Source organism: Chlorocebus sabaeus, chromosome 8 (genome assembly GCF_047675955.1).
Source record: "Chlorocebus sabaeus isolate Y175 chromosome 8, mChlSab1.0.hap1, whole genome shotgun sequence".
NCBI classification, from domain to species: domain Eukaryota; kingdom Metazoa; phylum Chordata; class Mammalia; order Primates; family Cercopithecidae; genus Chlorocebus; species Chlorocebus sabaeus.
In genome coordinates, this window is record NC_132911.1 from 137,219,276 (window position 1) to 137,238,855 (window position 19,580).

General features: G+C 50.7%; 1 protein-coding gene across 3 annotated transcripts in view; it reads right to left on the bottom strand.

Annotated features, from left to right (window-relative positions):
• Window positions 1-19,580, bottom strand: part of ST3GAL1 (ST3 beta-galactoside alpha-2,3-sialyltransferase 1) — a 116,192-nt gene that overhangs the window by 9,540 nt on the left and 87,072 nt on the right. For all 3 annotated transcript variants that reach the window (XM_038000103.2, XM_073018368.1, XM_008001596.3), the window contains 4 exons: window positions 11,760-12,082; window positions 11,201-11,555; window positions 1,483-1,679; window positions 360-539 (listed from right to left, as the gene is read on the bottom strand). In XM_038000103.2, coding sequence (XP_037856031.1) covers window positions 360-539; window positions 1,483-1,679; window positions 11,201-11,506 — 683 coding nt within the window. In that variant the 5' untranslated portion in view covers window positions 11,507-11,555; window positions 11,760-12,082. The remainder of the gene's footprint in view (window positions 1-359; window positions 540-1,482; window positions 1,680-11,200; window positions 11,556-11,759; window positions 12,083-19,580) is intronic.

Consider the following 19,580-nt stretch of genomic DNA (forward strand, 5'->3'; position numbering starts at 1 on the left):
CCAGGCTCACGTAAGTTTGAAAAGCAAGGTGCTGTTATTTGTCAGGTAAAGGGAGGCAGAACTCGTATGTGCCGACCCTTTCTAGTGGCGGCCCCTTCCCGAAGTCTCCAGGGTGCATGGAGGTCCCTCCGGGCATTGTTAGCAAGAGGACACTAAAGCTTGTGGTTGGTTAAGTGATGGGGAGGGAAGAGTTGGAACAGTCGGGGAGGCAGCCACAGGAACTGGGCTTGTCTGTGCCGGAGGAGGCTGGGGGAGGGGAGGCACCCCGGTGGAGGCACAGCAGGACCACGGCAGGGTTGGGGGACAGGGTGTCACTGCAGGGGGCGGAGCAGTGAGGCGGGGCCACAGGGGGGACTCACTGGGAAATGGTGCCCGTGGTGGTGGCGCTCACCACCCACTCCAAGTCGACGGTCTTGAAGGGCACCAGGATCATGCTGACATTATCTCCCAGCTCCCGGAAGCTCTCAGGGTACACCAGATGGTGGGTAGTCTTCGTCCCAACATCAGCCTCAAACCCTGCCGTGGGCGCCTTGTTCATCCTGGGAGAGAAGGGGAGAAAGTTGAGTCTTGTAGCATGGGCACCTGTTCTCAGCGCGCCTGAGCTCTCCGAGAGAGACAGTGAGCCTCCAGTGTGACCTCAGGGGTGTCATCTGCCTTCCCCGGGCCTCCTTCTTTTCATCTGTAAAATAGAGACAATGAAGACACAACTAGAAGGCTTCTGCTATTTTTCTCTCTTTCGTGACCTCAAGGGAGTCTAGCCATCACCACCGCTGCCCGCCTGTCACAGACAATCTCATCCAAAGGCTATTTCCACAGCCCTAGTTCTGCAGTCAAGGAAGCCTGACTCTGATCCTTACCATGGACTTTTCCATGGGACACCTGGTACACTGAGGCTCCGAGAGGCAGGTAAGTGGTCTAAGGACTAAAGTCAGGAATCACAGACAGCAGAGACTATTCTAGAAGGCTGCTGGGGACGGCCAGCCCCCACCCCCGCACTTCTCAGCATGGAGCACTTATGAGTGGTGTGGTGGGAATGGCAAGAGACCCAGGACAGACTTGGGGCATCTTCCTGGAATATCTATTTCACTTGGTGACAGGGAAAAACACATTTTACATAAAAGATGTGGCTTTATTATGGCCTAGATTACAAAATGGGGATGAATTTTAAAGATTTAAGAGTCCTCACATTAATTTTGCTCTCTCCCCAGGCCTCCAGGTGCCAAGCTTCCAACAACGGGGGACCTCCTGTGTATGGCTTCCTCTGTACGCAGAGGCCCTTCTAGTCCATTCCCGTCCTGCAATAATGCAGAGGTGGGGAATCTGAGGCCTAGGGGGTGCAGCGTGGAGCCTGGGGTCCCTAGGTAAGTCCAGAGGCACCAGGACTGAACCTTGCCTTCCTGAGCCTGAGCCAAGATGCTTCCTATAGCTCCAAGGGGCCTCTGGGTGCAGCGCAGTGGGCTCGGGAGAGGGTGTGGCACTCACCTGAGCACAAAGTCGTGCCTGTCTATCTCAGGCCCATAAGAAGACTCCCTCAGGTTGCCTGAGTTGCCCACAACGGCACAGCGCCGGCAGCCCACCGACCTCTTCTCCAGCATGGGGTCCACATTCCCAGGCACCACTCTGAACAGCTCCTTGATGGTGTCGTTCAAGTTATTGGGCTTCTTCTCCCGCTGGAGCCTCTGTGGGCGGAGGAGAGAAGGTGGTCAACCTGGCTTTGTGGACCCAGCTTCCTGGCAGCAGAGCCCTTGAGCAACCTGCTGTTGTTTACTGGGGCCTCCTGTTCACCCTTCTCTCTGCTGGGTCCCTGGAGATGGAGGCGGCTCACACACAGACACCTCCACTTCCTCCTTCAAGGAGACTAAGGGTTGCTCTGGAAGTAAAGAGATTATTCATGTATTCTGCAAGTGTTTACTGAGCACCTACTATGTGCCAGGTACTGCTGAAGCCACTTGGGTGATCCAACCACACCTGGCCTCAGAGGCCCCTCCAACTCCACATGCCAACAGCGTTTCTCCAACCTGTTCCTCCCTGGGGGCTCCCCTCTCTCTGAAAAGCCCTCCATCCCTCTATGTGTCACCACTGCTTGAAAGAGAGAAAAATAGCAGAAGCCTTCTAGCTGTGTCTTACCCCCACCCTGCTCAGACACCAGGGCCCAGGGGCTGCGTGTTCTTGCTCAAACCTTAACAAGAAGAGCAAGGAGTAGGTGGAAATGCCAGTTCTCCAGTCCCGGCCAGGGATGAGGGACAGAGCAGTAGGGACGTCTGCCATCTCTCCTGCCTGACCCTCAGTTCCCCTGGCCCCGGGACTGTTGGGTTCCAGTCAGACTGAAGAATCAGCAGTTTGCTGGATGCACAAGGCCTCTGAGATCTGCCTAGCAAATCATTTTCATCTTCTTTTAAAGACCTAGCCCAGGCCAGGTGCGGTGGCTCACGCCTGGAATCCCAGCACTTTGGGAGACCAAGGCAGGTGGGTTGTGAAGTTAGGAGTTTGAGACCAGCCTGGCCAATATGGTGAAACCCCATTTCTACTAAAAATACAAAAAAGCCAGGCATGGTGGTGCATGCCTGTAGTCCCAGCTACTTGGGAGGCTGAGGATGGAGAATTGCTTGAACCCGGAAGGCAGAGGTTGCAGTGAGCCAAGATCGCACCACTGCACTCCAGCCTGGGTAACAGAGAGAGACTCCAACTCAAAAAAAAAAAAAAAGGAAAAAGAAAAAAGACCTAGCTCGAGGGTCAGCTGCTCGCAGGCTGAACACTAGTTTTATTCCCAGGGTGACTAAATATCCTCATTTGCCCAGGTTAAGGGGTTTCTCTAGATACAGGACTCTCAGTGCTAAAACCAGGATGACTTGGTTTCCCTGTTGGCCCCCACTGCACGCCCCGGCTGGCCCACTGCCGCAGGTGGAGCTCTGGCTACACTGTGTAGTGATGCCTGTTGGTGCCTCAGCCTTCCTCACCTGTCCCCATGCCACAGTGCTGTGTCATTTCACTGTGGGCGAGGTGGGATGCTCTGCGGCCAGAGAGGTAAGCAACACACCCCAGATACAAACCGGGATTTGAACCCAGGCTACTAGAAACCCACCTGCAGGTTTCTCCCACAACATAACCCTGAATCTGGCTCTTGGAATCTTAGCCTTTGGAAAGCCTGGGCCCTGGTTTTTGGGGTAGGGGTGGTAAGCTGTGGGGCGGTTCCCATTAGTTACTCCAGGCCCCAGGGGCAAGGAGTGGCTGGGAGAGGAGGAAGTGACCAGCAGTGGCTTTGGCCACTATCCAGAAGATGAGTGACCTGGGCATATGTAGGGAGATCCTGGGGCACCCAGTCCCCACTGCAATGGAAGGAATCAGATGCCCCAAGGGGAGGCACGGAAGCAGAACCAGATTGCTCTTCCAGTTAAACCCAGGCAGCCTCTCCTCTGGCTTAAGACCATTAAACACGTCATGGGAAGCAGCACAATCTGGACCGCACTTCACACCCACTGCTACAGTTATAAGCAAAAGTGCAAAACAACCAGTCGGTGAGAATGTGGAGAAAATGGAACTCATGCATTGCTGGTGGGGATGTAAAACCGTGCAGCCGAGGTAAAAAAACAGGTGGTCTTTCAAAAGGTAAGACAGAACAGCCATGTGGCCTGCCAGCTCCACTCCTACGTATACACCCCCAGAAGCTGAAAGCAGGGTCTCAAGCAGATATTGGTATACTCATGTTCAAAGCAGCATTATTCATAATAGATAAAAGGTGGGAGCAACCCAGTCTCCAGTGATGGATGAATAAACAAACATAAGATGTTCTAGACACATGATGGGATATTATTAGCTATAAAAAGAAAAAAGTTCAAAATAGTTACAACATGGATGGACCCTGAAAATACTAATATTATGATTAGCGAAAGAAGCCAGACACAGAAAGACAAAGATTATCTGATTCCACTTATGTGAGGTACCTGGAGTAGTCAAATTCATAAGAGACCGAGAGTGTCAGGTGCTGGGAGGAGGAGGAGGTAAGGGGAAGTTACTGTTTAATGGGGACAGTTTTTGCTTGGGATGACAAAAATCTGCTAGTTATGGTTATAGATAGTGGTGACGGTTACACACGCTGTGAATGTATTTAACGCCACTGAATTGTACACATACAAGTGGTTAAAATGATAAATATGAATACGTTGTCACACACACAAATGCGATATCCAGATAAAACGCCTGCTTCTGATGGAACTGCCCAGGGCGGCCCCATGATCCTGAATGTGCGGAAAACGCCCCAGGAGGCTTGCTAAGGTGCAGATCTGACTCAGGAGGTTTGAGCTGGCCCTGAAATCCTGCATTTCTAACAGACCCCTGGGCGATGCTGCTGCCAGGGCTGGTGGGGGGACCACACTCAGAGCCCCAGGCTACAGGACCACAGCCAGACTCCCCTGCAGGAAACTCCACGGGGGGCTCCCACCAGCAAGGGCTGCTGTGCCCCCCAGGCTTGTGAAGATGTGCCCAGGCCCACAGGATGGCCTTCCATCATGCTGCTACTTTGATTTGGGAGCCTGGCACCGTGTATCCATCATGCAGTGACATTTACTGAGTGCCTACTGGGTGCCACAGAGGTCCGAGAAGCCAGGACTCAAGGTCGGCCGTGGATGTGTGTGGGGAGCATGTTGCATGCTTCACACAGCACCACGTCATCTCGCTGGACTCTTACTGACTGACTTTAATGACTCATTTAAGAAAAATTTATTTATTTATTTATTTGAGATGGAGTCTCACTCTATCGCCCAGGCTGGAATGCAGTGGTACTATTTCGGCTCACTGCAACCTCCACCTCCTGGGTTCAAGGGATTCTCCTGCCTCAGCCTCCCAAGTAGCTGGGATTACAGGTGCATACCACTGTGCCTGGCTAATTTTTATATTTTTAGTAGAGACAGGGTTTCACCATGTTGACCAGGCTGGTCTCGAACTCCTGACCTCAGGTGATCCACCCGCCTCCGCCTCCCAAAGTGCTGGGATTACAGGTGTGAGCCACCGCACCTGACCAAAAAATAAAAATAAATTTATTTGAAAAGGAAACCTCTCATCTCTAACACAAGTAGAAAGCAAGAATTACCTGGCAGAAGTAAAATGGTAGTTGTACAATGCAATGGAAACAAAGCTACTGTATTCGGTTCCAGCTCTACCCTGCTGCCTGCCCAGGCAAACTCTCCTCTCCCTTAGAACAAGGCTCACAAGCCCTGACAAGGTGCAAAGTAAGACACCAGGCCAAACTGAAGCCCCAGCACTGCAGAGACAGGCGGAAAGGAGGGACGGCAGGAATGACCTCCGGGGCTCTGTGATGCGACTTTCTCTAATGCCCTGCCTCACCTAACATCACAAGCCCCACACTTCAGAAATCTCGGATCCGTTCCAATCTTTCACTGGCAAAAGGGGAAGCGGAGGCCCAGGCCCTGGAAAGGGCTCACCTGAGGTCATCGAGTGAGTGCAGGGCCAGGTAGAACTCAGATGGGAAACTGGCTCTTTCTCTAGATTATCATTCTGAGTCCTCTCCGTACCAGCTGAGATGGAGCAGCGGGTTACTCCATGTAGCGTCACTGTTTTGGGAAAGAAAGATTCTGGTTTTCTCTGCCTTTTGTCAGTGACAATAAAAGTATGACAGTGCTGGCCGGGCGCAGTGGCTCACGCCTGTATCCCAACACTTTGGGAGGCCAAGGCGGGCGGGTCACCTGAGGTCGGGAGTTCGAGACTGGCCTGACCAACATGGAGAAACCTGGTCTCTACTAAAACTACAAAATTAGGGGTGGTGGCGCATGCCTGTAATCCCAGCTACTCGGGAGACTGAGGCAGGAGAATCACTTGAACCTGGGAGGCAGAAGTTGTGGCGAGCCGAGATCACGCCATTGCACTCCAGCCTGGGCAACAAGAGTGAAACTCCATGTCAAAAAAAAAAAAAAAAAAAAAGTATGACAGTGCTACTGATATGAACACAGGACAGAATGTTTGGAACTTCAGAGACACGCCCTCCCCAGCCTTCTGACTAGTTTCCAAGTATATGTCTCTGTATACAATCAGCGCTCAATCAATGCCTGCCGTCTGGTGGCCTGAGCTCCTTAGGGAAGCATGGGGCCTCGGGTCGGCTTCCCTGGAAGCAGAGGCTGAGGCGCGGATGCAGGTGTCCATGGTGGGTGCTATCTGGAAAGGGATGAGGAGTAAGGCAGGAGAAGGAAGGGGAGATCTCCATGGAGTCAAGCACTACAGGCTGGGGGCGAGGGTGGGCGAGGCAAGTGAGGAGTCAGGCAAGTGGGGTAAGAAAGTCCACTCATGCCCAGGGGCATAGCCCGAGAGTGGGCATCTCCGTGAAGCTGGAGCCCTGGGTGCCTCAACTCACCCTGCACTCGGGCATGATCCATGGGAACTCGGGAGCGTGCACTGTGGCAGAGTTTGTCCTGTCTTTAGGCACGATGGCTGGAAGTCGTCCCTATCCACAGGCCACACCTGTCCCGAGTGTATTGGGAAGAGGTACTCGCGCTCCCTTCCCACCCTCCTTCCTCCTTCCATGGCCAATGAACGATGCATCACCTTCCGAGAAGCCTCCCTTGGACCCTGGAAATATCAGTCTCTGGCCTTCCACACATGGCTGGCACCACTGGAGCCTCACTGCAGGCCTCGTTCCAATCCCCAGCTGCTGTTGGTTTCCCTGGCCCCTTTGGCATTCAAGCAGCACACACAAGCATGCCAGGTAGTACAGGCCCAAGATATGTCCACTGAATAAGTGAATGACAGCTGCTAAAGCTAACACACATTCATTCATTCAGCTCATCACAACTGAGCCCCTACCACATCCTTGGTGCCGTGTGGATGGACAGGTTAGTGCAGGGACAGGCGGTGCTTAGAAAGGGCTCGTGCAGGACTCCGATGGCTCACCCTGGGTGGAAGCGTGTGTTCTATGGTTGCTCTATGCAGGGCCCTGTGCTGAGAACCCAATAGGCAGCTTCTCACTGAGTTCCTATGATGGTTCTATGAGAAAGGTGATCTTACAGACCCATTTTACAGGTGAGGAAACTGAAGCTTACAGAGGTGAAGTGAGTTTCCCAGGACGAAGACAGTTTGAATATCCTGGGTCTGACTCCAGACCATGTCCTTTAATTAGAAGGGGATCTGACTGTGCCCTTTGACACTGGGTGACCTGGTAAGTGCAAAGTGAGGACAATGAAATACCTACAGCCTCGTGGTGGTGGGGGTGGTAAGGGCGAGGCAATGGTACCTGGACAACTGGGCCCAGGACCTGGCCAGAGTTGGTGCTAGGTGCCGGGTGGACAGTATGATGGTATTATTTTGCCTTTGGGCACTGAGCATGGATGTCTGGGATGGGAAGATGCCTTAGGAGGGCAGGGGGCGGAAACCAGGGGAGGATCGCACTCCTTCTGTCCCTTGAGAATGTTCCCTGCGTATCACAGAACGGTTTCCCAAGTTGGCAGGAAGTAGAGAAGGCAGAGTCAGAATTCAACATAGCTTGTCTCCGAATTGGACATGGGGACTGGGGAAGAAGGGATCCCTGTTCCTGGATGTCTGGGACAGAGACCCGAGGAGAGGGTCGCAGGGGTCAGTAGGTCCAGCCTGGGATGGTGGTGTAGTCTCTTCAACTGCAGGGCAGGGCTCAGGGCTGATTTGTAAACTCAACTCAACTCAACTCAACTCAACTCAACTCAACTCAACTCAACTCAACTCAACTCAAAGAGTGAGCCCCGGTGACTGCTCCTGTGTCCCTCTTCCTGCCAGGGCTGGGATGAGCTGGAATTTTGATGCCCACTTGACTGATGAGGACTATGAAGCTCAGGGCAGGATGGGAGCTCGGGACCTCACATTCTCACCTAAGACTCTTCCAGCCCCCTCAACAGTATGGGGGGAACGGCCCCCATGATTATCTCCCACTGGATCCCTCCCACAACATGTGGGATTTGTGGGAGCTACAATTCAGGATGAGATTTGGGTGAGGACACAGCCAAACCATATCAGGACCCAAGTCCAGGTCTGTTCATGAACTGGTCCTGCCTGCAGGGGGGCCTTTAACCAAAGCAATGGCGCAGCCAGGAACTCCCAGGATGGCTTGGATGTCAAATATTCCCTGCCTCTATCCCGATTCTTTATTCAAAGCATGAAGTCTCTGTATTATCTGTGCATTTTTTAGAACCCCAAAGCTCTGAAGCCCCGCTCCTTCCTGTTGATTTCCAGAGGGTGAAGCCCCATTCCTTTCAAGTGGCTACCCTAGAATCAGCCACCAGAGGCTAAACTTCAGAAAAAGACTCCAGAGGAGGGCTGCAGGTAGGGAAGGACATCTGGTACACAGGGAACAACTAAGTGGAAATATATTCAGCCTTAATTAATACTGAAAACAAAACAAAACACGTAAGTTCAGTATTACTTGCCCATTAAACCAACAAAAATAAATACAATTGTTAAAACTAATGATTGCAGGGTTGTAGAGAACCTGGTGAAATAGCTTATTCCTCCCATGTAACAGGAAGGAACCTGAGACTCAGTGAGATGAAGAGCTTCTTCACAGTCACTCCTGATGGGACCTACAAAGTCTGGGACAAAACCCAGGAACCCTGATGCCAGGCCTCAGTTCCTAAGTCTACATTATAGCCTGTGTTCTTTGAAGACACATAGGTTATATCCAAAAGCTGATGTTTTTCCCTTATGCCTTTTTAATCCCCCCTGGGTGACATCAGCCTAAGTTTTAGAAACCGCCCTCCCCAAGAAGAGAGATCGATACTGTCTTGGTGATGCTCTCTAATAACAGTTTTTAATACGGTACTTCCAGAGGCTGGATTTGATGTTCTCTTTTGCAAAAGTCACCTAACTTTTCTGAGTTTCAGTTTCCTTATCTGTAAAATGAGGACAAAGGCCCCCAAGTTTCTCCTTTACCTGCCGATGTGTAAGGTCCCTTCCTGTTTGGTTTATATCCAGGCTGTGTAGCACCCTGTTTGTCCCCAAAGGCCTTTGTAAACAGAATCCCATGGTGACACTGAGTATCACAGACTCCAGGCTCTGAAGAGGAAGTTTGGACTTAATGTGGTCCCAACAACGCTGCTACAGGGGGAATCAGATCCAGAGAGGAGACGGGATGTACATGAAGCCACCTCTGCCATCAATGTGTCATTTTCCCAACCCTGCTGGTTCTCAAGGGAGGGCAATTTTGTGCATGCATGTGCACCCCCCCCCACACCCCACCTGGGACACCTGACAATGTCTAGAGACTTCTGGCTATCACAACTTGGGGATGGGGCACTCCTAGCATTTAGCAGGTAGAGGCCAGGGATGCTGCTAAACATCCTGCAATGCACAGGGCAGCCCTTGTGGCTAAGGCTGATCCAGCCCCACAAGTCCATAGTGCCGAGGCTGAGAGCAGACCCTAATCCTTACCATGCCTGGCTCACCACCTCCTTCTCTAGACCCTTGGATCTTTGAAAGGAAAAGACCCTGCCTGCCTGGTTCTCTGTCACCTCCCCAGAGCCCACCCCAGGACCTGCACACAGCGGTGCTCAACACAGGTCAGCAAACCAGGACTCAGCCAGGTCTTCAGAAGCACAGCCCAGGACTTTCCACCCTTCTCAGTCTCACGCATGTTTTCTGTTCATTTCAAATAGACCTTCCTCCAGAATCTACCTGGATAACCTCTCTGAATCCTTCATGATGAGCCTGGCCATCACCTCCTGTGGGAAGCCTTCTGTGATAACCCCAGGCTTCAAGGGGAGTTGGACATGGAGACCACAGCTCCTGCGCCCACTTCCTGCGCAGCACCTATCATCCTGGCTTGAGTTTGTCTGTTTTCCCTTCTCTCCCCATCACTCCTGCAACCCAAGAAAGGAAAGACTCTACCTTTTCCATCTCCATATAGTGATGCTTGGCATATAGTAGATGCTCAATAAATAAGACATGAACACATATATCTTGCTCTTCTTCAATCTATTTTGCATTTAACAATGGAAATGACCTTTCAAATGACACGATCAGATCATGAAACTCCCTGATAAAAATTCTACAGTGACTTCCTGTTGCACTTACAAGAAATCCCAGAGTCCTCTCCTGGGTCTCGCCGACTCTCAGGCCTCGTCTCACTGCACCTCGCAAATTCACAGTCCCCCAGCCATGCGGAGCTCCTCCACTCCCCAACACATCCAGCAGAGGCCACCCTGAGGCTCCTGCACCCGCTGTCCCAGACATCTGCAGTGCATGGTCCTGCTCTTCTCATGGCTGCTGCCTTCTCTGCCTGTGGGTCTCAACTTGAGTCCTGCTGTCTCAGAGACCTCCCTGGTGACCCCATTTACAGAAGCTCCCTCTAAGTTTCTATGATAAACCTCATTTGCTCTCTCTTCAAAGCACTGCTATGTGAGCCTACCTTGTTTATTTCCTATCTTCCCCTCCCAGTCAGAATAAAATTCCATGAGAATAAGGATCTCTCTCTCTTTTTGCATTTCAATAGCTGTAGTGGGTGAAATAGTGGCTCCCAAAGAGATATGTTCAAGTGCAAGTCACTGGAATCTGTGAGCATGACATTTGGAGAAAGGGCCTCTGCGGGTGAAATTGTTGAGGATCTCTGCATGAGATCATCCTGGATTAGGGTGCGCCCTAAACCTGATGACAGGTGTCCTCATAGGAAAAGGAGAGGGACATGTGAGATATAAGCGGACACAGGGAGGAAGGCCCTATGGAAGTGGAGGCAGAGGCTGGACTGTTGCAGCTCTGAGCCCAGGAACACTCAGCACTGCCGGCAGCTGGCAGGAGCCAGGAGCGGGCCTGGGGCGGCTTCCCCCTCAGAGCCTCCAGGAGGAGCCAAGCCTGCCCATAATTTGATTTCAGACTTCTGGCCTCCAGAGCTGCGAGAGGATGCACTTCTGGTGTTTTGAGCCATGAAGCATGCAGAAATTTGCTATGGCAGTCACAGGAAACTAAAGCTGTGCTTCCTGCTCTTAGATACAATAGATCCTCAATAAATAGTGTTGGACAATAATCTGAATCCTACTGAATAAACTGCCTCGCAGGGCCCCAGGTGTACACGGGGACTGAGCATTTAACTCTGGGAGCACCTCACTCTCATTACCAGACCCCTACCCTCAGCCCAGACCCCCACTCTCAGCCCAGGCCCCCTACCCTCATCCAGATCCCCACTCTCAGTCCACACCCCAACTCTCAGCCCAGACCCCACTCTCAGGCAGCATCTCACCAGCCACCATCGGTAGGTGTCGTCCTCCAAGAGTGCATTCTGGGCAGTCAGCAGCGGCTGCACAGTCTGGTTGAACCTCTCGTCGAACCAGACCGAGAGCTTGCGCTGCCCAATGCAGTGGGTGCAGGTGCAGGGCCTGTGCTTGATCAGCCTCTTCAGGTTCTCGGAGAGCTCCAGGACCATCTGCTTGGGGAACCAGGTGGTGGCCACCATGGTGTGGGAGTAGTTCAGGAAGAAGGAGGTGAGGAAGATGAAGACCACGAGGAAGGTGAGCACCTTCAGGGTCCTCTTCCGCAGGGTCACCATCTTTGCAGTTCTGATGGCGGCCTCCCACGATGGGTAGCAGAACTCCCTCCTAAGAGAGGAGAAAAACGGAAGAAAAATCCCAGAGGTGGAGGCTCAATCAGAAGGGAATGGCGGGAATTCCAAGGGAGGACACAAGGGCCACTAAGGTCGACTTCACTCCCGCTGGGGGATGACCCCCCACTGTGTCCCAGACGCCGCTGTGTGGTAGACCAAGGCCATTCGTGACATGTTTGCTTTGCTTGCATATATTTACCTTTTCAGAAAATAAAGTAGCCTATTCTTCTGCGATCCTTAAAGAGCTGATAATGTCTCCTGATCAAGCTTTAACCAGTGATTTCCTTTCCCATCCAAACAAGATAAGGGGTCATTAATCGCTATGACAGTCCAGGGTCCCTCAGGAGCAAGGACCTCGAAGGAAGGGTCTTGGTATAACGGGGAGGGAAGCTGTCTCTGCCGTCCTCCTCCAACTGTGGTTTCTGATGATCCTTAATTAGGGCTTTTTCTTTCTCATGCTGTCACCAGAGACACGGTGGGTACGCAACCAGCTTGATGAAGGCACAGAAGGTTGTCTGTCATCTGCAAAGAAAAGGAGGAAGAAAACAGGGTGAGATTCTGTGATCCTGCTATAAAAAATGTTTCTCTCCACATCTCCACCAGGATGTATTCCGTGGTCTTCCTTCTGGTGTCATGCCAACCTGGCAGGTGGCTCCGGATGGTTATCTACCTTTGTGAGCCTCAGTGCGTGGATACAATGGATGTTATCATCTCTTTGCAAGGTTACTATGGGATGCAGAAAGTGTCCGCTCCATGCTTCCAACAACAAGAACCTAGCACACTGACACACTCAACAAACGTTTGTAAAAGAGCTCATGATGCATGTAGGTATACTATACACAGGGATTGTTAAATGCATGTTATTTGCTTTCTCTCTACTTCATTCTCTTCCAGATTTTGGATTTCAGCAACAAGCACAACAACAAAGGTATGCTTAGAGAGTGACCCAGGGTTCCTTTTACCCGGGCTTTCAAGCTCTGCCAACTGGCCTTAGTTCCATAGAAGGGGCTTTAGATAGTCTAAGTTCAAGTTCTGATTTCCCATCTGTGGAGCCTTGGGAAAGTTATTCAACCTTCCTGACCCTCAGTTTCTTCTTCTGTAAAGTGGGATACTAACACCCCTACTTATAGAATGGTTATGAAGATAGATAAAATGATGTATTCTGGGCTTCTGGCATCTATTAGGCCACTGCTGAACTTTAATTTTCCTTCTTCAGTCAGGCGCGGTGGCTCACGCCTGTAATCCCAGCACTCTGGGAGGCTGAGGCGGGCGGATCAGAGGTCAGGAGATCAAGACCATCCTGGCTAACATGGTGAAACCCCATCCCTACTAAAAAAAATACAAAAATTATCCGGGTACGGTGGTGAGCGCCTGTAGTCCCAGCTACTTGGGAGGCTGAGGCAGGAGAATCCCTTGACCCTGGGAGGCGGAGCTTGCAGTGAGCCGAGATTGCACCACTGCACCCCAGCCTGGGCAACAGTGTGAGACTCCATCTCAAAAAAAAAAAAAAAAAAATCCTTCTTCAATACATGAATGAATCGATATTCTTTGATGATCCACTAAGAGCTGAGAGGATGAGATATTCACGCATACGTATCTCTTCAGATAATCCTCGGAATATACTGCCAGCTAGATACTAGTCTCCCTTTTTGTCTTGAAGAAACTCTCAGAGTTTCTCAGAAGAAACTGAGACTCTCCCTAAGGAGAGTGTCTCAGAAGAAACTGAGACTCAAAGAGGTTAGATGACTTGTCTAAGGAAAGGAAGGAGCAGGATCTGAGTCCAAATGTACAGTCCTCTGATTCCTTGCATCTGGAGGGGTTAGGGTTAGGGTTACTATGGTCCCCTCTTAGGGGACCAAGAACAGGGGGTTAGAGGGCTCTACCCTGGAGCAGACACCTGTCTTGTTAACTGTTCAGATTACTACAGCTGGAGGGATATAGAGCAAGGGGGGAATATTCTTTTGAAGAAAGCAAACGGGTACCTCTCAAATGCCCATCAGAGACTCCCCTGGCTCTCACTGACACCTTGGGATTTCTGTATGATACAACTGCGGTTACACCTCTGCCCTGGAGCATGTTCTCTTTGGTCTTTGCTTGGAATGCTGAAGAATGGAAGGAATCTGATCAATTCCTCCCCATCCTCAAGGTGTAGATTGCCAATAAGCAGGGTATTTTTTTTTTTTCCCCAGGAAAATTAGAGTTGAAAGGAGACTGATCACCTTTTGGTAGAAAGGGGGGCAGCTCAAAAACCATATTAAATCCACAGTGCCTTTCTGGAGACATCCAGGGCCCAAGATACATAGGGTGCAACCCTCTTCAGCTTCCAGAAGTAGAAGCCCAACGTATGGAGGATAAGGTCTGAGCTCCGCAGCTCAGCTGGCAATGTCATTTTTATCCAGCCCCTGCTCCAATTTTCACTTTTCATGAGAATCTAGATTTTGTTTATAACCTAGTGGTGTCCACAGGTGTCCCATCCAATTCTCTCCCCACCTGCCCCCATCAAGGAGCAGTTCTGTAATTTGAGTAAGAATAACTTCTGCACCATCACAGGTAGGCTCACAATTCACTTGACTGGCAGAGGGTTCCCACCTCTTACCCCAGTAATTGATCCAGGGATGGGCATATGCCTTAATTCATCCAGTCCAGCTTCTGTAGGGAGGGAAGAAACTCTTTTGCTCTGGTTGGCTTGTTGTTGACATGTGGAACATCCTGCTGGCTATTTTGCTAGCTTGTGTAGAAGAGACTGGAGCTGAACAACCTGAACAAATGGTGCTAAATCCTTGATCCTGCTCAACCTACAGTCTCACCCTCATCTTGACTTTTCAGATACATGAAGGAATGCGCCCCCTTTATGGAATAAAGTAGATTATTTGTAACGTCAAGCAACATGACTGACCCGCAGGTCACAGTTGCTCCTACCTCTGTGCCCCCGCTCAGGCTGTTCCCACTGCCCAGAAAACCACCCCCACCCTGCGTGGCCGATGGTTCTTACTTATTCTCTAGGGCTCAGCTGGTGCCGACTCCTGGAGGAAGCCCTGCCCACTCCTGGGGTGAGTTAGGGGCCTCTCCTGGCTCCCCAGGGTCCTGGCTGCACTCTGTCTGCACTCTTCACACATATGTCTCCTCCCTGGACGGGGAGCAACGTGAGGATGGAAACTCAGCCTCGCTATGGCAGTGACCCTGTCACCTGTGCACACACTCAATGCTCAGTGGAGGCTTGGGTCATGAAGGAACCCAGAAATGAATGGAGGGAAACAAAACAGCCAACAGTCCAGAGAGAGATCTGAGAAAGAAAGCACAGACTCCGAGTCAGATTTCCATTCTCAGCAGCCTGTTCCACTCTACTCACTGTGTGACCACGAACAAGTCACCTAGCCCTTCTGAACCATCCCTTCAATGGGAAAAAGGGATCGATAACACAAATTCTGCTAATTTCTCAGGGCTGCCAACCCATCAAGGTTGTCCATTCATCTCATTCATTGACTGCATATTTGCTCGTCCTTGCATTCTCCAGGCCCTGGACAAGGTGGCTGGGGTACATCGTAAAGGGATCTAAGGTAGGGGCCTCCCAGGCATCAATAGGGCCCCAGATCCTTTGGAACAAAGGAGGCCAGTATGCCTGGATCAGACGCAGGCTGGAGGAGAGGAGTGGGTGGGGGGTGAAAGGGAATCTGGGCACGCAGCTGGGGTGAGAGTGCGTTGGGCCAGAGAAGCCACAGTCAAGACTAAGTTCTCTCTGGGTTAGCGGGTTTCTCTGGAAACCCGCTGGTGGGGCTGAGCAGAGGAATGCCATGGTCTTATTACATTAGCCTTTACAATGAACAGGGCCTAGGGCACCCTTGCCCTTAGTGTTTCTGCACCCCTAATGCCAGGGCAGAGATGAGTTCCCTGAAATAGATGACTGTTGAACTGTGTTGATCAAACAAGGCTATGGATGAGAGGTCATGTTTCCTACAATGGCCTGCCTCTGCATGAGAGATATTAATGCTCTAGACTGCTGCTAGGGGTTGGGTGAGAGGCAGGGCAGAGAGCAAGGTTGTGCTGCACAGGCTGTGGGACTGTGACAGCCTCCTCTCCTCTGGGGCATCCTGCAGCCACACCTCCAAGGCCAGGGCACTCCCCATAACTATCAGAGGCTTCTGAGCTGGTATCATTTAGCACTTTCCAAAGCCCTGGATAAAACGGCAATGGAAAAGCAAGAACGCCGCTCCACCCCTTCCCTGGCTGCAGGGAAGAAACAGGACTGCATGTCTTCTCTGTGCTCTAGCAAGTGTGGGGCAGCCCGCAGGCATGGGGGAATGCCAGCCCTGGCTCCCAGAAATGAAACCTGGGTCAAGATGCCACAGACCAAAGATCTCTGCATGCCAAGTGTGTGGTGAGGGAGGCCTGGCCTCCCAGAACAAGGAGAAAGAAGAGAGGGAGCAGGGAAGGATGGGAAAGGAGGGAAGCTGGCTTCCTGTCCTCTGCCAAATGGCAGTCATTTCCCAGCCACATGCTCAATACGAGGAGGCACGAAGCACCTGCACACAACAGAGCTTAGTGGGGTCACCAGCACAAGACTGACAAATGTCAGCACACTTTTGAGGACTGGAAAGTAAGAATTTCCATACGGAGAGTACCTAATGAAGATAAACTCCTCTGGCAATAGGGAGTTGAGGGGCAATGACCAGAGACTGAGAGAACTGTGTGGAACTCCTGCAAACACGGATGAATGAACTGCATGGGGTTTTGAACCTGTAGTAAATACCCGCTGAATGGGATGGTAGTAAATACTCATCACAGGCTGGGACGCCCTCCCAGCCCTTCACACAGCCCCTGGCACTATGGTCACCAGAGAAGAGGTATGCCTGAGTGAACTGTGCAGGCTGTTGGCAAAGTTGACACTTTCAATGCAGAGTGGCCACAACTTTCCCCATGTAATCCCCAAGCCACCTACCCACGGGAGAGGTGGGTAACCCTTAGGCTTGTCTCCCTGAAACCGAGAGAAGGCAAGTGACTTATCCAAGGTCACACAGCAAAATGGTGGCAAAGCCAGACTCCTGCCTTCTCCTGTGGCTTTCTATGTAGCCATGGCTCATTGTTCAATTCCATCAATACCTGCTCTTATCTGCCCTATCTCCCCCATTCCCTTTCTGATAACTTCTTTGGACTTGGTTTACTGGCATCCCTCCAGCCTCTTATGTTGGATACTACCTTGTTTACCTTCCCTTCTTGCTGTGCCTACTCTATTTGAATTATGTATTCAGTTCTTCATTTCAGTGGTGTCTTTTAGTTCTGGAATTTCCACCTAATTTTTTGACAGGTTCTACTTTGCTGGTGAATTTCTCCATCTTGTCATCTATCTTTGTGCAATTATTCACCACAGCCATCTTAAAGCCCACATTGGATATCCTGTGATACTTGGATAACATGGGTCTATTTCTATTGTCTATTTTCTCGGTTGCTCTGTCTTTCTTTGGTTATTTGGTTCTGTCCTTGGCAGGCCTGGTTGCTGTTTGTATTGTATATGACAAAAATGTAGAGGCTCTGGATGAGGCTGTCCTCCTTCAGAGAGGACTGGTTGTCTCCTGACCAGCAGGTACAGAAGAGGCACATTACTCTGTTCTGACTGCGGCTGTGTTTCACTTTTCATGAAGACTGGTCTATTTCTGGTTTACTCTTACCCCTGGGGCATAGCCATTCTCAACAGGTAAACTGAGATGCTTATCAGGGTGACTCTTCCTTACAGGCTCCTATCTCCAATTTCTGTCTCCTCTGTACTATGGGATCACCATAAGCTTAGCTTAACTTTTTAGCCTTTCTTTTCTTTTCTTTTGTTGTTGTTGTTGTTGTTGTTGTGTTTTTAGTTTTGAGACAGAGTCTCAATCTGTTGCCCAGGCTGGAGTGCAGTGGTGTGATCTTGGCTCACTATAACCTCCACCTAATGGGTTCAAGTGATTCTCCTGCCTCAGCCTCCTGAGTAGCTTGGACTATGGACACACGCCACTGTGCCTGGCTAATTTTTATATTTTTAGTAGAGGCAAGGTTTCTCCATGTTGGTCAGGCTGGTCTTGAACTCTCGACCTCAGGTGATCCACCCACCTCGGCCTCCCAAAGTGCTGGGATTATAGGCATGAGCCACCATGGCCAGCCTTTTCAGCTTTTCATCTGCTGTTTTCTGCTTGGTTTCTTAGACTCTGGACCCATGAAACTTAAGTGCTGACAAATGCCTTGAAAGGAAAATTTTAAAAGGCACAGAGCACATGTTCTTTTCTTTGTGGTTCTTTTTGCTCTAGGTTCTTGGTTCCCTGGGTTTTGGTTGACTTAGTAGTCCTGAACTCACTGACTCCCTCTACCTACCTATCTGTTTTGTTTCACCACCTTGCGAGACTGCCAAACACTCTGAACTGCTGCTCTTTGCTCGTCCTCTGAACCCTCTGCAAAAATCAGCACACACCTTGTGCAGGAAAGGAGCAGGGAATATTGGGTTTCCCCCAACTTATTTCCTTTCTCTTGAGGGGTCTTCGCACGTCAAGTCCTGGCTGCTTTAGTTGTTCTCTAATGCCTTCAAAGAGCTGGATTTCAAGTTTTTCCAGCTTTTCTAGTTCTCAGTGGGAGAAAAGATCTGGTACAAGCTTCTGCCATTGCCCAAAGTAGAAGTCACAGCATCTTTCCTTTGCCTTTCCATGTTCCTGTTCTTGGAGTGGTTGCCTGTATGTGTCAGGGGCTTGGCAAATTCAGAGAAGAGGGTGGGGCCAGAGAGGCCTCAGAGGTGCCGAGGCAAACCTTCTCACACCAGCCAAGTGCACAGATGGTGGGAGGAAGAGGCAGATTTGCAGGCTGGAAAGTCGCAACTGCGGCCGTGGCAGCCACCACCTCCTTGCCCCACCCAAGGGGCCCCACTGCATCTGCTTTCACTTTATGTCAGAACATCCTGCTCCCAGGCCAGCTCTGCACAGACAGCGAGGATGACTTCCAGTGCAACACATCCGGGGACTTCCCATTATTGAAAAACAGATCCTCCCATGGGCTTTGGGATCCTGGCCGGCTGGCTTCATGTATGGGCACAGGGTGGGACCAAGTAAGACCTGACCAGTAAATCTTAGATACTTAAAGGCCCTCAAACCTTCCAGTAAGAAGAATGACTCCTTTCTGAACTGCTCTCTGGCCCCGGCCTGGTCACTAGATGCTTGGAACCCATTTATTCTTGTTTTGTGAAAAATTTCCTAGTGGATCATGACCAACAGTTGTCTGAACAACAAAAACAACAACAAAGGCACAGACAGACCTGCATTCAAATCCTGACTCTTCCCATTCCTGGATGTGTGTTCATGGGCAAGGCACTTGCCCTCTCTGATCCTCAATTCCTGAATCTACAAAATAGGATTAAAAATGCTCACACCGGCCAGGCATGGTGGCTCACGCCTGTAATCCCAGCACTTTGGGAGGCTGAGGTGGGTGGATCACCTGAGGTCAGGAGTTCGAGACCAGCCTGGCCAACATGGTGAAACCCTGTGTCTACTAAAAATACAAAAATTAACCGGGTGTGGCGGCGGATGCCTGTAATCCCAGCTACTTGGGAGGCTGAGGCAGGACAATCACTTGAACCTGAGAAGTGGAGGTTGCAGTGAGCCCAGATCGCACCACTGCACTCCAGTCTGGCTGACAAAGTGAGACTCTGTCTCAAAAAAACAAACAAACAAAAATGCTCACACGAAGGGTTGCTGTGGGATAAAAGGCCTTGCACAAAAGTGACCAGCTCAGTTCCTGCCACAGCGTAGATGACCACAAAGGTCAATTCTGTCTCTCCCCACTAAGCTTCAAGGTCCTCATTTGTCAACAAAAAGGAGAAAGTCCAGCAGAACCCTTGGCCCATCCCACTGGCAGGGTTGTTTAAAACCAAATGAAATCAGGCATCAAATCATGCAAACCAGTGGTATTACACAAATGATGATTCTCGCTGAATTCATTATTTGTGTGAATTCCTTGATGTGCTTAACAGCTAAATCTTCATGCTTTCTACTCCTGTGGCCAAGACCTC